This window comes from Mustela putorius, unplaced genomic scaffold (genome assembly GCF_011764305.1).
Source record: "Mustela putorius furo isolate JIRA1106 unplaced genomic scaffold, ASM1176430v1.1 tig00000743_pilon_pilon_pilon, whole genome shotgun sequence".
In the NCBI taxonomy this organism is placed as follows: Eukaryota; Metazoa; Chordata; class Mammalia; order Carnivora; family Mustelidae; genus Mustela; species Mustela putorius.
In genome coordinates, this window is record NW_025421464.1 from 5,867,141 (window position 1) to 5,885,568 (window position 18,428).

An 18,428-nucleotide genomic window follows, 5' to 3' on the forward strand; every position below is an offset into this window, starting at 1 on the left:
TTTTCAAACATAAAAGAACATAAGAACCATCCAGAGACCTTGTGAAGGAAGCAGATTTCTGACCTCTGAGCCCAATCCCTTTTGAAAGGGACCCAAGAGTCTTTCCCGGACAATTCTGAGTCTGAGAACTAGTTTGAGAACTAGCGTTCTATGACGTTCCCCAGGTCCCATAGAGCTGCAGTGCCAAACATTTTTTTTTTTTTCTTTTTTAATGTAGGTTCCACAACCAGCATGGAGTCCAACACTAGGCTTGAACTCATGACCCTGAGATCAAGACCTGAGCTGAGATCAAGAGTCAGATGCTTAACAAACTAAGCCACCCAGGCGCCACCAAACTTTTTTGGGCTACAAACCACAGTATGAAATTTTACACTGCGACCTAGGACACACTTAAAATTACCTAAGTCAGGTAATTTTACTGACTGATTTACTTTACTTTACTGGCTGATTCAGTCAGTTAAGTGCCCCACTCTTGATTTTGGCTCAGGTCATGATCTCAGCGTCCTGGATCAAGACCTGCGTTGGGCTCTGTGCTGAGTGGGAAGTCTGAGGATTCTCTCTCTCCCTCTGCCCCTCCCCACTCTTGTACGCACTCTCACTCGATCTCTAAAATAAATAAATAATCTTTAAAAAAAATTAGGGGCACCTGGGTGGCTCAGTGAGTTAAGCATCTGACTCTTGGTTTCTGTTCAGGTCATGATCTCAGGGTTGTGAGATTGAACCGCTTGTTGTGCTTTGCTTGAGGTTCTTTCCCTCCCCCTCTGCACCTCTCCCTGCTCATGCTCTTTCTCTAAAATACACAAAATCTTAAAAATAAAACAAAAACAAAAACCTCATTGTTAAAATAAATACAATCTTTTAAAAATTACCTAAAACAAAAATAGGATGAAACAATATTCCTCCCAACCCCAGTGATGCACCTGGAATGTTCTGCACTTCAAACGCTCCCTGGTCCATATCCACCAAATGAAGGGGTCGCAACCCAGGCTGCATATCAGAATCACCAAGGGAACTTTTATATCTTCTAGGGCCAAGCTTACAGCCCTGACCAATTAAATCGGAAACTCAGGGGTGCCTGGGTGGTTCAGTCAGTTAAGCATCTGACTCTTTTTTTTTCCCAAAGATTTTATTTTTTCATTTGACAGAAAGAGTACAAGCAGGGGAAGAGGCAGGAAGAGGGAGAAGCAGACTCCCTGCTGAACAAGGAGCATGATGCGGGACTGTATCCCAGGACCCTGGGACCATGACCTGAACCAAAGGCAGATGCCCAACCAAATAAGCCACCCACGTGGCCCAAGCATCTGACTCTTGGTCTTGGCTCAGGTCTTGATCTTGATCTGGGTTGTGGATTAGAGCCCCATGAGGATTGTGGGTTCAAGCCCCAGAAACTCTGGGAGTTGGGTGCAGGCATTAGTAATTTATAAAGCTCCCCAGATGATTCCAACTTGAAGCCAAGGTCTTTTTTTTTTTTTTTTTAAGTAATCTCTGCCCAACATGGTGCTCAAACTCACAACCATGAAATCAGGAATCATATGCTCTACCAACTGAGCCAGCCTGGTGCCCCCAGATCAGTGGTTCTTTTTCTTTAATTATATTATTCTTTTAATTTATTTATTTGAGAGAAAGAGGGAGCAGGGGGAGGAGGAGCAGGGGGGAGGGGGAGAGAGAGACTCTCAAGCTGACTCTGCGCTGAGCACAGAGCTGGACATTGAGTCAATCGCACCACCCTGAGATCATGACCTGAGCCAAAACCGAGAGTCAGACACTTAACTGACAGCCATCCGGATGCCCCCAGATCAGTGGTTCTTAAAGTGTGGTCCCCACGGCAGCAGCATAACCTGCAAACTTGTTTGAAATGTAAATTCTCAGGCCCTGCCCAAGACCCACCAAATAAGAAATCTGGGTGTGTGGCCAGTTCTTTGTTTTAAGCCCTCTGGGTGATTCTGATGGCCACCTGGATTTGAGACCCACTGCTCTATAACCACTGAACTAAACTGATGCAGGTTTTAACGTGCAGCTTGACAAATACTGTCCTAAAAGAAGACTCAGATGAGAGATTAGAAATTAGTACTGGGGAAACTATTTCCTTTCCTGTAGAACTGACAAATCTCTTCCTTTTGTGATAATGAGAACTGCATTCTGATCTACCCCCTTTTGGGGTTGGCTATGGGGAAGCTAAGAGTCAAATCTAATCTTTTTATTTTTCATTTTTTTATTTTTATTTTTATTTTTTTAAAGATTTTATTTATTTATTTGACAGACAGAGATCACAAGTAGGCAGAGAGGCAGGCAGAGAGAGAGGAGGAAGCAGGCTCCCCACTGAGCAGAGAGCCGGACCCGGGGCTCAATCCCAGGACCCTGGGATCACGACCCGAGCCGAAGGCAGAGGCCCAACCCACTGAGCCACCCAGGCGCCCCGAGTCAAATCTAATCTTTTTTTTTTTTTTTTAAAGATTTTATTTATTTATCAGAGATAGAGAGGGGGAGAGAGCGAGCACAGGCAGACAGAATGGCAGGCAGAGGCAGAGGGAGAAGCAGGCTCCCTGCTGAGCAAGGAGCCCGATGTGGGACTCGATCCCAGGACGCTGGGATCATGACCTGAGCCGAAGGCAGCTGCTTAACCAACTGAGCCACCCAGGCGTCCCTCAAATCTAATCTTAATCCCAGCAATCTTGTGTATATTTATGGATCTTTAATATTTTTTTTAAAGATTTTACTTATTTGTGGGGTACTGTGTGGCTCAGTCATTAAGCACCTGCCTTTGTCTCAGGTCATGATCCCAGAGTCCTGGGATCAAGCCCCGCATCGGGCTCCCTGCACGGTAGGGAGCCTGCTTCTCCCTCTCCCCCTCCTCCTGCTTATGTTCTCTCTCTTGCTGTGTCTCTGTCAAATAAATACATAAAATCTTTAAAAAAATAAAGAAGCAGGGCACCTGGGTGGCTCAGTGGGTTAAGCCTCTGCCTTCGGCTCAGGTCATGATCCCAGGGTCCTGGGATTGAGCCCTGCATCGGGCTCCCTGCTCAGTGGGGAGCCTGCTTCCCTCTCTCTCTCTGCCTGCCTCCCTGCCTACTTGTGATCTCTGTCTGTCAAATAAATAAATAAAATCTTTAAAAAAATTTTTTTTAAAGTTACCTTTAAAAAAAATAAATTAAAAAAAAATAAAAAAGCTTTTACTTATTTCTTTGAGAGAGAGAGTGCACTTGCATGTGTGTGAGCACAAGCAGGTGGAGGGGCAGAGGAAGAGGGAGAAACAGACTCACAGCTGATCAGGGAACCCAATGCTGGGCTTTGGGATCATGACCTGAGCTGAAGGCAGACGCTTAACCGACTGAGCCAACCATGTGCCCCGTTTATGGATCTTTAAAGATCGTTTTCTGCTTCCTCCTTTATTTCCCAGCCAGTTCCTCTTGTACATGTGCCTTCTTAAGAAGGGGCAGTAAGTGCTGGTCACTATGTGGTTGTGGCTGAACCAGACCAAAGAAGCGGGGGTATGGGGCAGTTGAGCAGAGAGCACTTCCTGTGGCTTCTCAAGCTCCCTGGGGCCTGGTTCGCAGCACCCCTGCCCCAGTCAGCTCCACTGCTGCGGTTTCCTGTTTATAGCCTGCACTCAGGCCAGCCCCCAGCCCCAGCCCGCCTTTGGGTGTAGGGGGGATGGTAATGCTGTCTGTAAAGTAGCAGGAGAGGGGAGAGGTCAACCCAGTGAGCTTCTGAAAGAAGAGGAGGAGAGGCAAAGATGTGCTAGAGGGGGCCCCAGGAGGGAGACCGAGAGCAAAGGACCCTGACAACCCACCATGGTTGGTTCAATTAGGGCAAGCACAGAAGACCTGTCCTCATTCCTGAGTATTGCCCCACTAGTCTACCACTGAGTTTGCAATTCCACCATTATTGTGATACGTGGGCCTTTCTTGGATATCTGAAGTGAGGAGGACCCAAGCTGGGTTTGAATCCCAGCTTCATTGCTGTATTTACCCCGGCAAATCATTTCTCCTCCCTAAGCCTCAGGTTCCTCATCTGTAAAATGCGGACAGTGGAACTACAATCCTCACAGGGTTGTTTGAAGACACGTAAAGGGTCCATCATAAAAATCAGCATCACCACTTGTGTAACATCCTTCTCTGCCCCACCATAAGGGTCTCAGGGCAGCAGCTCGGAGGGAGACAGGGGCATCAGAGACAGACTCTATTAGCTTTGTGTTTTGTTTGTGGAAGTCCTGTACCCGAAATGGGAGAAGGCACATAGGAATGTGCAATGTGACATGTCCCCACCCCTCTTCAGGCCTTTGTTTCCCCATCCTCCCCATCTATACAGCAGAAAGATCAAGAGCTGACTTTGAGTTTTCTGGCTGGCGACCCAGGGAGGGCACAGAGACCTCATGAACTTGACAATTTTTTGCCAAGTTGTGTCTTGGGGAGGGAGGAATCATTGCTGGTCAGGGCAGGGAAATCCTGTGACCATATTCTATTATAAGAACCAGTTACTAAAGTGTAGGCTGAGCCTGGATCCCCACAGTGGACCATTCACACCTACTTTTAGAAATGGGATTTCATGGCAGCAACATAGTGGTCAATGAAACTGCCTGACTCCAAGTCCAGGTACTCCAGCCCTTCACATTTGACCTCCTGCCTATACCACCAAGCTATCTCTTGGTTTTCAAGGACAAGCCAGGGCTGAGCTTACCCACCTCTCCTGGTCTGGCTCTCCCGGATGAGAAAGGCACCTCCAGAGTTTCCAGGCAGCAACAGCAGTTCTTCAGCTTTCTCCCGGCTCAGACCCTCATACAGCCACCTGCAGGAGGGACAGAGAGAGGTCAGCTTGTGCGTGGGTGGGCCAAGACTACTCAAACCCCTCCTCCCTCTCTGGTCCTTAGAATTCCACTTGTACTTTGGTCTCTAAGGGCCCCCCAGCTTTGTGTTGGTCCCGGCTCCAGAGGCTGCAGAGGACAACCTCATGGGGTCAGCCCCGGCCTTTTCTGCCTGGAGACCTCATTCCCAAGTAGCGAGGAGGGCGGGAGAAGGGGGGATGATCACAGACTCCTAGCACTGCCCAGCTAGTACCCCTATGCTAGCCAACTCTCCTTTCCAAGAATTGCCTATGTGTATGTGTTTAATTTTAGTAAATATTTTCTTTGAACATTTTAAAATTTAACTTTGCAGCCAGAAGGCATGCGGGTGAACATGTATTCATTCATTACCAGTGAAATGTAACTCCCACTGGAGCTTATTTGTGGGTAGAAATGTTGGAACTAGAATGCTCAAGACAATCTAAAGTCTTGGAAAAAATCATGCAACATATCGATCACCATATGTGCCTCCCAAAGCACAGACCTTCGTGACCTGCTCCTCGGGGCTTCTTTTCCTGCTGGATTGTTGAGTCCTCTGGCCCCCTATTTTCTTTTGTCCTTTCACTTAATCCCTCACCTATATGTCCATGAAGGACTTGACTGCAATGGAAAGTTCAGGGTGGTTTTGCAGGAATTTTTTGCTTACTAGTCCAACAGCCTTCTAATGTCCCCAGAGTAAAGTCCTGTAGTCCCCAGGAAAACCTACAGAAGCCAGCTCTATGGAAATGGCTGTCTCCCTGTCATCCTGTGAAATTCCACAGTCAAAGCTAGAGTCAGGGTTGAGTTCATTCTAAGGAGATAAACCAGAGAAGCTGTGACCCTCTTGGTGCCAGCAGCAAACTTAGCCTAGTTTTATAGTAAATAAAACAAGTCATTCATAGGACTTGTAAACACGGAGGAAGCAGACGGAGTGGCAAGGGAAGGGGACTTTTGGAGGTGACCAGTGTCTCCTTGGATGCAACTTTAGTGCTGCACTGAGGATGCAAAAGCTCTGACCAGTGGGGCCAGGCGAGCAGGAAACACACGGCCAATGACCTCCACGTGAGTGGATTCTGCGAGGTGTCCACATGTCTTGGGAGCCCTGTGCTAATTTCATCAGAGCCAGACATTCAGCAAGCCTCAGAAAAGGAAGATCATCCAGTGCTGGAGCAGTACTTTCTCTCAGAACAGAAGAGCGGCCATCACAGCCCATACAGAGTACCTGCCTGACTCCGTGTTATGCAGGTTGATCCCACTAAAAGACAGTTCCCTTCCTTTCTCTCTCATGACATAGAATTTGCTCTGAAGTTGGTTTCTTTTGTCACTCACTGGTGGCGAGCGATGGCATCCCCCATGTCCTGCCTACTGTGAGGCCCCTCTTAGAAAGGCAGACTTGCCAAGATGCGAGGCCCCACCCCTTCATTTTCTTGCCTCAGGACATTTAGGACACATATGCAGAAGCTCCCTTTCAGCACTCTCCCCCAGTGAACTCCCAGCCACCCTCCAAAGCCCAGAGGACGTCTCTATGGGGCCTTCCTGAGCCCCCTCCTCCGGGGTCCTGAGTCTTGCAGGCTCTTCTTGAGTTCGCTCTTCTTGAGGGCAGGGCCTGGGCCTGATTCTCCCATCCCCAGTTTGGCTCAGTGCAGGACTGGCCATAAAGGACCACACTTGTGGGAAGAGAAAGTAGGAAGTTCTGCTAAGGCAGGGCGTGGGGTGTGAACTCACCCGTGGGAGATTTTGGCCACGTGACTGTTGGGAATGCTGTATTCTGTGCCTGAAGCGTCTGATACCACTGTCCACCAGTCTCCATCTCTGGAGAGAGAAAAGAGAGGGGAACTGCTCATTTAGGATTCCTGAGGACCTGCCAGGCTGGCTCCTGCAGCTGGCCGTCTGTCCCACCTATGTTTCCCAGGTCTCCTTGCACAGGCCAGTGCTGCTACCTCCTGGGCAGGAAACAGCAGGATTCCGGGGCCCCCTGCAAGGCCCTGCCCACCACCCACAGCTCCCCGCTACAGGTGTGTCAGGCTTCCTAGATCCCACCATTAGGGCCAAGTGTGAGCTCAGTGCCAAAGGCCATGCTCTTTTCTCCTGGAGGGAGGGGCCCCATCTCCCATGAGGGCATCTTCAGGTGCCAGGGGAAGGAAGCAGAGCGCCCCACCTTTCCCCGACTGGGACAGGACTTACTCAGAGATGATGGTCAATGGATCCCCCAGGCTCAGTGGCAGCTCCGTGTGCTCGCCTACTGGGAAGGTGCCCAGGGCCACAGCTGTGGCCCTGCTTCTCTCTGGATGGAGGGACAGAGGTGGTCATTCTCTTGGCCAGTCCCCTCTCCATGTGAAGTCTACTGGAGTCTGGGCTTTCCATCATCAACCAACCCAACCATGAACACTCTGGGGAGCATGTCTGCTGGGATCCCAGGAGGACTACCCTGGTATTTGAAGATTTTCCAGTGGCCTCTGAAGAGCCCTACAGATGCCCAGACATCTTTTGGGGTCACTCAGGGAAAGGGATGGTGTGGCAAGAGGAGTGGGGCTCCTGGCTACAATTGCTTTTTATATGGAGATGTTCAAGAAGGTCTTGATAAAAGGATTCTGCTGCTCAGCAAACTTTAAAAGTATAGCTCTAAGCAGGTATCAGCACAGATCTTGGAGCTCAGTTTCTGGAAGGTGGTTTCTAGAAGTTCTAATGATGTGAACACTGAATGGACTAACATTTAGGGCTGAGGTCCAGGGTAAGCATGGGAGGAAGAGGGCTGCTGGAAGGGCCAGTGAAATCACAGATGTGGACAGGCATTGTAACTTTAGAGTGCCATGCATGTGGGTAGCATGTCTCTCCCATGGTGTTTGTCCAGAATGACCAGTGAAGGTCCGTGCTGCCCCAAGAAGAGGTGGGGTGTCAGGGGCCCGCTTTGCCAGGCCTGGCCCAGAGTAGACACCTAAGAGGTATGTACAGCCCAGTCAAGTGTCCTGGCCTCATGCCTGCCATTCTTTACTGAGCAGCTGCTATGTCAGGGTCTGACTGGGTACATCACTCCAGCCCTCTCAAGCTCCTGAGGTAGTCCTCTCTGGTCACCACATCACACAGCAAGGCAACTGAGGTGGGACAGGGCACTGTGCCAGGAATGGCTCCTATGCCAGTCCCTATTCCTCTGCCCATGGGGCGCTGTTGGGGTGGGTGACCATTGTGGCTACTCATGGGCCCAGGTTGGGGGTACTTGGCAAGACAGTGGTAGCACCTCTCCGAAAAAGGCCCAGACTCCCTGGGATGCTGACATTCAGAGAGGGATTCACAGAGCTAGAGGATGCCAAGTTCCCCCCCTACACCACACCATCACGCCAGGACTGGTCCCAAGGACATGGCGGCCAAGAAGACAATTTTGAGATTGGATGGTAGGTGGCAAGTGGCTCCCTCCGCACAGGATGCTCATGCCCTCATCTACCTCAGGGATCAGCCCGCCTAGTCTGATTAGACGTCCTGATGCCTGTCCAGGCCTTCTCATCCTGGAAAACCCAGCCTCCACAGGCTGCTGAGATTCACTTCACCCACATCCCTCCCTCTCCTTCCTCTATCCCATTTCAGTAGGGGTCTCTGAAACAAAGGGAAAAGAGAGACACACTTGTCAGCACATCAATGCATCAAGCTATGAAAAACAGTCAAGGTCAACACGAAAAGTTTATCTGTTTATCTCATAGATGCTCCTGAAGGGGCCAAGGCCTCAGAGGGCTCTGTGATACCCTCTAGACAGATGCCTCAGGAGATAGGGGAAGGAGAACAGATGGACAGACAAGAACCGAGCGGATGGGGGGGCATCAGTGGGGCAGACCTGGAGCTGGAACTGTGTGGTATAAGGGCCTGTACTCCAGGTGGACACGGGAAGAATGAGACTGTGATCCTGGAAAGGGACTGGTTCCTATGTGTTCTCCCAGACACATGTGCAGATCTATGTGGTGACTCTGGACTGGAGCTCCTCAGAGCTGTGTGCTGCACAGGGCCATCCCACAGGGCCAGGACATGCCTGACGCCTGCATAACAATGTAAGCAAATCTTGTGGAGAGCCTCCTTCAACAATGGTGAAGCCAAGTGGCCTGGAAGGACCCAACCTCTTCTTCTCCTGGAAGCCCTGGCATTGAGCCCCATATTGCCCCTGGGCTGTATATGCTGTCCCTGATGGACCCATCTGCCTGGCTGACTCGCCTTCATCTTTCACACCCTGGATAATATGTCCCTTCCTTGGTGAAGCCTTCCTGATGAGTCTCTCAGCACACACTCTTAATCAGAGTCCCTTAAAATGCACTGTCACCAAAATTGAACACAATTGTAATCGATTATGGGTTTAGAGCCTGTCTTTGGGGCTTGACTGTCCCTGAAGGCAGGGACTGTGCCTATCTTGTCCATTACTATACCCCCTGGTCCTGGCACAAGGCCCAGTATGGGGTAGAGACTTGGTAGATCCTAGATGGATGCAAGACTGATGGATGAATGATTCATGGGAGGGGCTGCCCCAGATCTGTGTTCCTGCTGGGCTCAGGGGTTGACATACCAAGAGAGAGGCCCTTCCCTCCCCCGTGGACCCTGTCAGAGAAGGAAACGCAGCTCCCCTCATGTCTCACTGGCAGGGAAAGCCCCCAGAGCACCTGCTGGGAGTCAGCCCCCTCAGCAGCCTGGCCATGACTCAGAGCAGCTTTGGGGCCATAGCCTATGCTAGATTCAGAGGAAATGAGGGGGAGGTCTGTGTGGTTTCCAGGTCTCTTCCTGTAGGGCCTGGTGGGCCCCAGGCTCCCTGCAGACTGAGAGACTAAAAGGAGGCACCTGCCTCCCCACCAGGAGAAGGACAGCACCTAGGGTGTTAATGTCTGTGGGAGGCTGGCATTAGAGAGAGGAATATCTTAGGGCAGGGCTGAGGAGGGGGAGGAGGCCCCAGCCATTACAGGGAAGTTTTCAGACTGGGGATAGTTTCTGCCCAAACACAGACATCCAGATATCTGGCTCTACAGTCTCCCGGTTCTGTTTAAGGGTATGTCCATGTCCTTCCTCCTAAAAGTGCTGCTTGGTTTAGAGTGGTTTGTAATCTGTGATGGTTAATTTTGTGTATCAACATGGCTAGCCCACAGTACCCAGATACTAGGTCTAACAGCAGCCTAGATGTCTAGATGTTGCTGTTAAGATGTTTTTAAGATGAGATAACAATTTAAGTCAGTGGACTTTGAATAAGGTAATTACCTCCCATAATGTGGATGGGTCTCATTCAGTCAGTGGAAGATCTTTTTTTTTAATATAAAGATTTTATTTATTTATTTGATAAATCACAAGCAGGCAGAAAGGCAGGCAGAGAGAGAGGAGGAAGCAGGCTCCCTGCTGAGCAGAGAGCCCCAGGACCCTGGGATCATGACCCTGAGCAAAGGCAGAGGCTTTAACCTACTGAGCCACCCAGGTGCCCCGTATTTCCACATCTTAAAATATGTTATCCTGTCAGTATAGCTGATTCTTTTCTTTTTTTTTTTTTTTTTTAAGATTTTATTTATTATTTGAGAGAGAGAGAGAGCGCGAGCGCACAAGAGGGGGAGGGTCAGAGGGAAAAGCAGACTCCCCAATGAGTGGGGAACCCACTGTGGGGCTGGATCCTTGGGACTCAGAAACCATTACCTGAGTCAAATGCAGACACTTAACTGAGTAAGCCACCCAGGTGCCCCAGTATACCTGATTTTTTTTTTTTTTTAAGATTTTATTTATTTGACAGAGAGATCACAAGTAGGCAGAGAGGCAGGCAGAGAGAGAGAGGAGGGGAAGCTGGCTCCTTGCTGAGCAGAGAGCCTGATTCGGGGCTCGATCAGGACCCTGAGATCATGGCCTGAGCCAAAGGTAGAGGCTTCACCTACTGAGCCACCCAGGCACCCCAAGTCAGTGGAAGATCTTAAGAGAAAGAGAGTGAGGTCTGCCAAGGAAGAGGGAATTCCAGACTTGACCCTGGAATTCTGTAGCATTAACTTCCTTGGGCCTCTGGCCTGCCAGCCTGCCCAGCAGATTTTTGCCTTGCAAGCTCCCACAGTTGCATGAACCAATTTCTTAAAATAAATTCTATGTCTATACACACACACACACACACACACACACCCACGTACACATACCCTACTGGTTCTCTTTCGCCGGAAAACCGTGAATACATCATCAAAACCCCAAATCAGGATGTGATTTGAGAAAGGATTTGTGGGTAATTTGGGGCAACAAGAAACAAACTGGGCCTATAGTTTCGATATCAAAATTATAGAATTTGGGGCGCCTGGGTGGCTCAGTGGGTTAAAGCCTCTGCCTTCGGCTCAGGTCATGATCTCAGGGTCCTGGGATTGAGCCCCACCACCAGGCTCTCTGCTCAGTGGGGAGCCTGCTTCCCCCTCTCTCTCTCTGCCTGCCTCTCTGCCTCCTTGTGATCTCTGTCTGTCAAATAAATAAATAAAATCTTTAAAAAAATTAAAGAATTTCTAGGATATTTTGATTGTCCAATTGTCTTAAAAACTGGCATTTTTAGTTAGGACTATCTTGAAAACCACAGTCGTAGGCTCAGCATAGGCATTATAGATCCTGATTTTTTCCAACTACCATAGCTCTAATTTTGCTTCCAGTATTTCACAGGATAAGCAGGGACACTGTGGGGGTACCTGGGTGGCTCAGTGGGTTAAGCCTTTGCCTTCGGTTCTGGTCATGATCTCAGGGTCCTGGGATCGAGCTCCACATCGGGCTCTCTGCTCAGCAGGGAGCCTGCTTCACTTCCCCTTCTCTCTCTGCCTGCCTCTCTGCCTACTTGTGATTTCTGTCAAATAAATTAAAAAAAAAAAAAAGACACTGTATCCTATAGAACTTTCTGTGATGAAGGAAATGTTCTGTAACTGTGCTGTCCAATAGGTAGCCACTAGCCACATATGGCTACTGAGCACTTGAAATGCAACTGGTGTGACTGAGTAGCTACATATTTAACTTAATTTCATTTTAATGAATTTCACTTTGAATTTAAATGGCCACAGACAGCCAGAGGCTATTATAACAACGTACCTTTGGAGAGCTAGAACTAGGGTTGGTCTTGGAGTTGCCAGCTCAATTTCTCAATAAACTGACTGAGGAGGAGTGAAACCCTCCTGGTTAACACCCGTCACTCTCCCACATTTTCTAGTTTATCTGGTTGTTCAACATTCTGACTGCTGAAATGTAAGCTCCCCCAGAGCAGGGACCCTGCCTGCATGGTTCACAGGGAAGGTCCTGGTATACAGCAGGTGCTCATTGACACCAGAAGCCGTGCTGGAGTGGCAGGTCAGGAAGGCTCACAGAGGCAGCAATGTCTGGGGCTGAGCAGCCTTACTGTGTCTGGGAAGCCTACCTGCTTGCATGGGCACAGGGCCCGGTTCTTGGACAGAGGGACTCGAGCTGGGGCTTGGCAGGGTTTTCCCTCTGCTGGGTTGACCTCCCATCGTTCCTCAGCAGAACACTCGGAAGTACATGGCCAAGAGAAATCTGAAAGAGATGCTGCAATGGACACAGAGGCCCTGGTCCCCAGACACCCTCTCCCTCCCCAGCTCAGTCCTGCTGACAAGAGCAAATGATCCCCCTCCCAGCAGGACCAGGCTCCAGCCCCTCCACCAGTCTCTGAAGAATTTCATCTCAGCAGCTGGACCCTGTTTCCTCTGGTGGGCCCACTTTTCCATACTCCAGCCATGCTCTGTTCTCTGTTTCTGGGCCTTTACCTGTATGGGGGCCCAGCCACTGGCTGGACTGCTCTTTCCCCTGGGAGCCTGTCTGGATCCCACCCTTCTCTGGGAAGATTTCTCTGCATCCCCCAGCCATCATTCCTATGACCTACTCAGAACCATTTCCTGACCTGGGATAACATTGGCAGGGGACCATGAAAGGAACCGTGACTAAGGTTAGAGGTAGGCAAGGGGGAATCTGAGGCGGCTTACAACAAGCTAAGGTGACACTGAGCACACAGTTATTGGTGTCAACAGGGCAAAGTAAGATGATTGGGAAGCTGTACGCCACAGGGATGACTTGCGAGTCTTTGGAGGGATTGGCTGTTGAGCCATTTCCCTGCTCTTTGCCTCCATTTCCTCGTCTGAAAAAAAAATGGGGATACCAATACCCAATATTTGGGTCCAAAAGATAAAGCATGCAAGAAGCTTGGTCAGGGCACACTTTTTATTGCGCTCTGAATGTTGCTTCACCGGAGGCCACTCCTGGGAACTTTCCCCATTTTTCTTTTTCTCAGCAAGCTGTTGCATTCCTTCCCAAGTTTGGTTTTGTTTTTAGATTTTATTTTTAAGTAATGTCTACACCCGACATGGGGCTCAAACTCATAACTCTGAGATCCAGAATCATATGCTCTACTGATTGAGCCAGCCAGGAACCCCCCTTCCCAAGTTTTAATTATTATTCATTTATTAGAGTGTTCACTTGTTTAATTTGCCATTATTCCACAGCTCAGTGAGGACAAAGACCTCTTTTTGCTTTCCTATTTCCTCAACAATTCATAAGGTACCTGTCCCATAAAAGACATTCAACACACTAACTAAATGGATAGTGATTAGTAGCTCTTTGGACAGGTGTCTTAGAACAATTTTAATTTCCAGAGTAATGCTAATTTTTTCAAACATTTTATCAAAGTGTTTCAGGAAAGTGTTTTCATCCTTTCATTCTGGTCATCCTTTTCATGGAGACGGGGAATAGTTATCCTAGCTTGGTTCCCTGGAGGAGCTCACAGAATGGCAGTGACATAGCAGGCTCTGGCCTTGCCTTTGAACCCCTCACCATGCCTGGATAAAATTGGGTTTCTGTCATTATCATGGAGAGTTCTGTACTCATGGGGATGAAGTTCCTTAATAGAAAACAGGTCCATCTTTAGGAAATGGCTCCTGGTAGCCACTTCCTTCTCAGACTTTGGGATCCTGAAGCCTCAGTAGGATGAGACGGTATTGCTGCTTCTTGAGGAGGTCTCTAATGCCCTCCCTGCTAGGGTTCCCCTTTACATCAGGTTTTCAACATTCCTGCTGCTCCCCAGCCTTTCCTTTCCCCTTGGGTATCAGATACAAGCTCTATGCTTAACTGTGCAGACGTTGAGTCCAGAAAACCTCAGAGAGAGAGCTCTCCTGGGTAGTATGAGTGATTAATTCAAACCAACCAGGCTCCAGTTGTTACCTCCTCACACAAAGCACGTAGCCTCTGTCTCGTCTTTGAATCGGGGATATTACCAATTCCACTGATTTGTGGGGAGAGGTGCGGAGCAGACATAGAGTGGGTGCTCAGTAATTGTTAGTTTCCTTTCCCCTCCTTCAGCAAGACAAAGTCACCACAATCACCAACTGCACTAAACCCAGAGACTTCTTCCTACAGCAGATGGAGCTGGGGGGATGGACCCAAGAGAGGTAGGAGAACCACACTCACGCTGGAAACATCCCCTTCCCTGAGCTCTGCCAGCTCCCTTCACCTGGCCTGGTCAGGGCCAGGCAGCTTTCCTGGAGGTGAAATAAAGACCACGGGGTACACGTGCCCAGGTGGTGGTGGTGGTCAAAACTTTAGAAATGATCTAATTATTAACTGCACAAACATTTGAACAATGTACTGCGTGCCAGGCACTTTCTTGGGGGCCTGGGCCAGTGGGTAGAAGGAAAGAGTAAAGGCCGCTGAGACCAGCAGCACACTGCCTGCTGTTGTTTTTTTATCTTTTCACTTAACCCTTTGAGAGGCTGGCAGCTTTGAAACCCATTCACATACAGTGATCAGGGCTCAGAGAGGGCACCCTCGTGCTCACTCTCACACAACTGCTTAGTGCAGAGCTGGGTCTACAGATCCACGTCTTTTGTGTTTTTGTGCTTCTGAAGATATTTCTCAGTGGTGGGGGTAGGTGATGAATTTGGTTTGAGCTAAAGGGAGACCTGTCTCTCTCAAGTGAGAAACATCACCCTTTGGCAAGGAACTGTAGACTCTATATCCAAAAACGTCTTCAGAGATTAGAATTCAGACTTCTTTCATTCACTGATGTTGGGAGGCTGTAGTCAAGAGAGGGCCCCAAAATCATACAAGCACATTGGTGACTGAGATGGGACCAGAATGGGCATGAAGACAAGCTGGAGGGCATAATGTAATTCTCGGGGCGGCGGGGGCGGGGGGCAGTCAAAGGCGGAAGGAATACTGGAGCCTGGGTTCCTTCAGGGACCCTCAAAACTACCTCCCTTACATTGTCAACAGAACAACTTATTTTCCTGGAACTTTTCCCCCCACTATAAAGCCCACTCCCAGCCTAGCATTCTTCATAGTCCCGGGGCCATCAGAAAACAAAAGCAAACGTACTTACTTGATTTCCTGTCATCAAAGCTTGGGGCGGGCGCTCAGCTTAGATGCCTGCTTTGGTTGGAGAGGTTAGGACGTTGGAGGGCCCTTCGGAACATCTGCCAAAGTCCTTAGTCCTATGACACTCAGAATCCTCTCAGCCTGGGAGACTCTTCAGGGAGATGCTTTTGGTAACCCTTTGGGTAGCTCTGCATCTGCTGTGGTCAGCAGTTTGTAGACCTGGGATGAGACAGGAGACTGGTGCTCCTTAGGGACCCCCCAACACTGGACAGCCCTCCCAAGCACAGCCAGGCCAGGGAAGAAGGCCCAGGGCTCTTTCAGCTTTGTCATAGTGTCCTCGGGGCTCCCAGCTCACACCTGCAGGCTCTGTGGTTCTCATAACCACCCATTTCCTCTGACGGCATCACAGACCATCAAGGAGCCACCTTCCCCAAGTTCCTGTTTCTAAAGGAGAAGCAGCTGCCTTGTCATGATCCCAGAGGGAGAGGTTTTTCTCTGGTTTTGTGGTTTGGTCCTGCCTGAGGAACACAGAACTGAGGTAAATGAGGAGTTTCCCATGCTTACCTGACCATTATAATCATCTGAAGTTCTTGTCGGTATCAGATTCCTGGGCTCCTCCTCCATCTTCTGAATCCAAGCCACCAGAGGAAAGCCGAGGAATCTGAATTTTATATACTCCAAGAGATGCCCTCAACTGGCTTTGGGGGAAGCACTGCCTTGGAGTGCTGTGTCCTAACCTTTAATGTATACAGGTATCCCTTGGGGATCTTGTTAAATAGCAGATTCTAGTTCAGTTGATCTAGGTGGGATTGAAGGCTCTGCATTGCTAACAACCCACAGGCAATAACCACATAGCTGGTCCATAAACCACACTAACAAGACCTGGGTAGTGGTTCTCCAAGTGTGGTCCCAGTCCTCAGCATCGTGTGAGAGTTTGTTAGACACAGGAATTCTTGAAACCCATCTCAGATCTACTAGATCAAAACCCCATAGGTGGGGCCAGCAATTGCTTTCCACAGCCCTCCAGGTGTTCTGATGTATAGCCTATATTTGAATGTCACTCAGCTAGGATAAATCAATTTCTGACAGAACTGCCTGTGATTGTGTGTTACTTTCAGTCATTAAAATTTAAATAAAATCCCCATCTGATAAAATCTAACCACACATACTGCTACTTTTCCATTAGGGGCTTAGTATTCTTGGAGACATGATTTTTTTTTCCTTAAAGATTTTATTTATTTATTTATTTATTTTTAAAGGATTTTATTTATTTATTTGCCAGACAAAGATCACAAGTAGTCAGAAAGAGGGGTGGGGGGAAAGTAGGCTCCCTGTTGAGCAGAGAGCCCGATGTGGGGCTTGATCCCAGGACTCTGGGATCATGACCAGAACTGAAGGCAGAGGCTCTAACCCGCTGAGCCACCCAGGCGCCCTTAAAGATTTTAACTGAGAGTGAGTCAATGAGAGAGAGAGGAGAGAGCGCACAAGCAAAGGGAGGGCCAGAGGGAGAAGCAGACTCCCCTGCTGAGCAAGGAGCCTGACTCGGGGCTACATCCCAGGACTGTGGGATCATGACCTGAGCCTAAGGCAGACACTTAATAGACTGAGGTCCCCCAAGACATGTTTTTTTTTTTTAATTTTTAATTTTTTAAAAATTTTATTTATTTATTTGACAGAAATCACAAGTAGGCAGAGAGGCAGGCAGAGAGAGAAGGGGAAACAGGCTCCCTACTGAGCAGAGAGCCCAATAAGGGGCTTGATCCCAGGACCCTGAGATCACGACCCCAGCTGAAGGCAGAGGCAAGAAATGGCTAAGGAGAGTTAAGTGTTTTGGTCAAGGTCAATTAGCCTGAAAAATTTTCCAATAGTGCATTTTCATATTTAGCCTTTTATTGAGCATCTACTGTCGGCTGGGGCCTTTTGCACCTTCCTGTATGTTTCCTAATCGTGGTTCAGTGAGATACATGCTAGTACCATTTTATGGATGAGAAACCAGCCTACAGGTAACTATACATGATCAGTAAACTAATAAGCAGCAAATCTAGGTGTTTAAACTAATTCTCAGGTGGCTTCTTGGACCTCTCCTTGAGACCAGTCTGAAAGTCATTCCTGTCAGATATGAAGGTAGACATCAGAGTAGTTTGCAAACCAGAGCAGGAGGGTGGGCCTCTGTTCAGGCCCCTTCCTGCCATGGGCAACATCCTAGAATGGCCTCACCCATCCCAACATCTTGATTAGAACTTCCTCACACAGGATATGCTTCCACTCTGGCTTCTCCAGCTCTTCACACAAAGTGCCCATGGACTTAAGTCTCAAACCAGCCTTCCGTGGGAGAAAGAGGAGAACCTGAGCTGGAATGTGCCCTAGCTGGCAGAGCCCCAGTGAAGTCTTCATAGACTGAGCTGGAGCCATTTTGTGTTAAAAAGCATGTCTTGGGGGACCCCTGGGTGGCTCAGTGGGTTAAACCTCTGCCTTCGGCTCAGGTCATGATCTCAGGGTCCTGGGATTAAGCCCCGCATCAGAATCTCACTCAGCAGGAAGCCTGCTTCCCCACCTCTCTCTGCCTACTTGTGATCTGTCTGTCAAATAAAAAAATAAATCTTTTTTGGGCGCCTGGGTGGCTCAGTGGGTTACACTGCTGCCTTCGGCTCAGGTCATGATCTCAGGGTCCTGGGATCGAGTCCTGCATCGGGCTCTCTGCTCAGCAGGGAGCCTGCTTCCTCCTCTCTCTGCCTGCCTCTCTGCCTCCTTGTGATCTCTCTCTGTCAAATAAATAAATAAAATCTTTAAATAAATAATAAATAAATAAATATTTTTTTAAAAAATAAAATAAAAAAAAGCACTGACCACTTTGCAGGGGTGCAGTGAGAACTGGGTAAGATGATTTATATGGAGGAGCCTGTATACTCTACCTGGCTACTTCCTGGACTCTCACAAGGCAGGCACCCAAGTGTTTCAGGACTGAACAGGAGCAAGGAAATGAAAATGGAGAGAGGGAAAAGTATGAACGAGTGAAGTGCAGTCAGCTGGGGCCTGACTCCAGTGACCATCCATGTCGGGTGTATTCATGAAGGCCGGAGTGATGGGGGTTTTAAGAGCAACTGTGACCACCAGACCTCCTCCAGCTCAGGAACTGATATTCTGTATTGTCAGGAACTCAGCTTGGTGACCGGTATCTGTCCTCGTGCATTTGCTTCAACTCCTCTCCCAGAAAGAACAGGGCCTATGACATTTTACAAGTATCCCCCACAGACAAAGCAACCTTGATGGACTACATGGT

At 48.8% G+C, this 18,428-nt stretch overlaps 1 protein-coding gene across 2 annotated transcripts in view; it reads right to left on the minus strand.

Annotated features, from left to right (window-relative positions):
* The window catches only part of SLA2 (Src like adaptor 2), a 29,773-nt gene extending 13,439 nt beyond the window's left edge, over nucleotides 1-16,334 (minus strand). Inside the window, exons 1-5 of one of the 2 annotated variants that reach the window (XM_004746493.3) lie at nucleotides 15,153-16,323; nucleotides 12,186-12,319; nucleotides 7,004-7,103; nucleotides 6,545-6,631; nucleotides 4,682-4,785 (exon numbers count right to left, since the gene is read on the minus strand). In XM_004746493.3, coding sequence (XP_004746550.1) covers nucleotides 4,682-4,785; nucleotides 6,545-6,631; nucleotides 7,004-7,103; nucleotides 12,186-12,276 — 382 coding nt within the window. In that variant the 5' untranslated portion in view covers nucleotides 12,277-12,319; nucleotides 15,153-16,323. Of the gene's footprint in view, nucleotides 1-4,681; nucleotides 4,786-6,544; nucleotides 6,632-7,003; nucleotides 7,104-12,185; nucleotides 12,320-15,152 lie in introns of both variants that reach the window. The other variant, XM_004746495.3, reaches the window with a different exon arrangement.
* Between the last annotated feature and the right edge of the window lie 2,094 nt (nucleotides 16,335-18,428).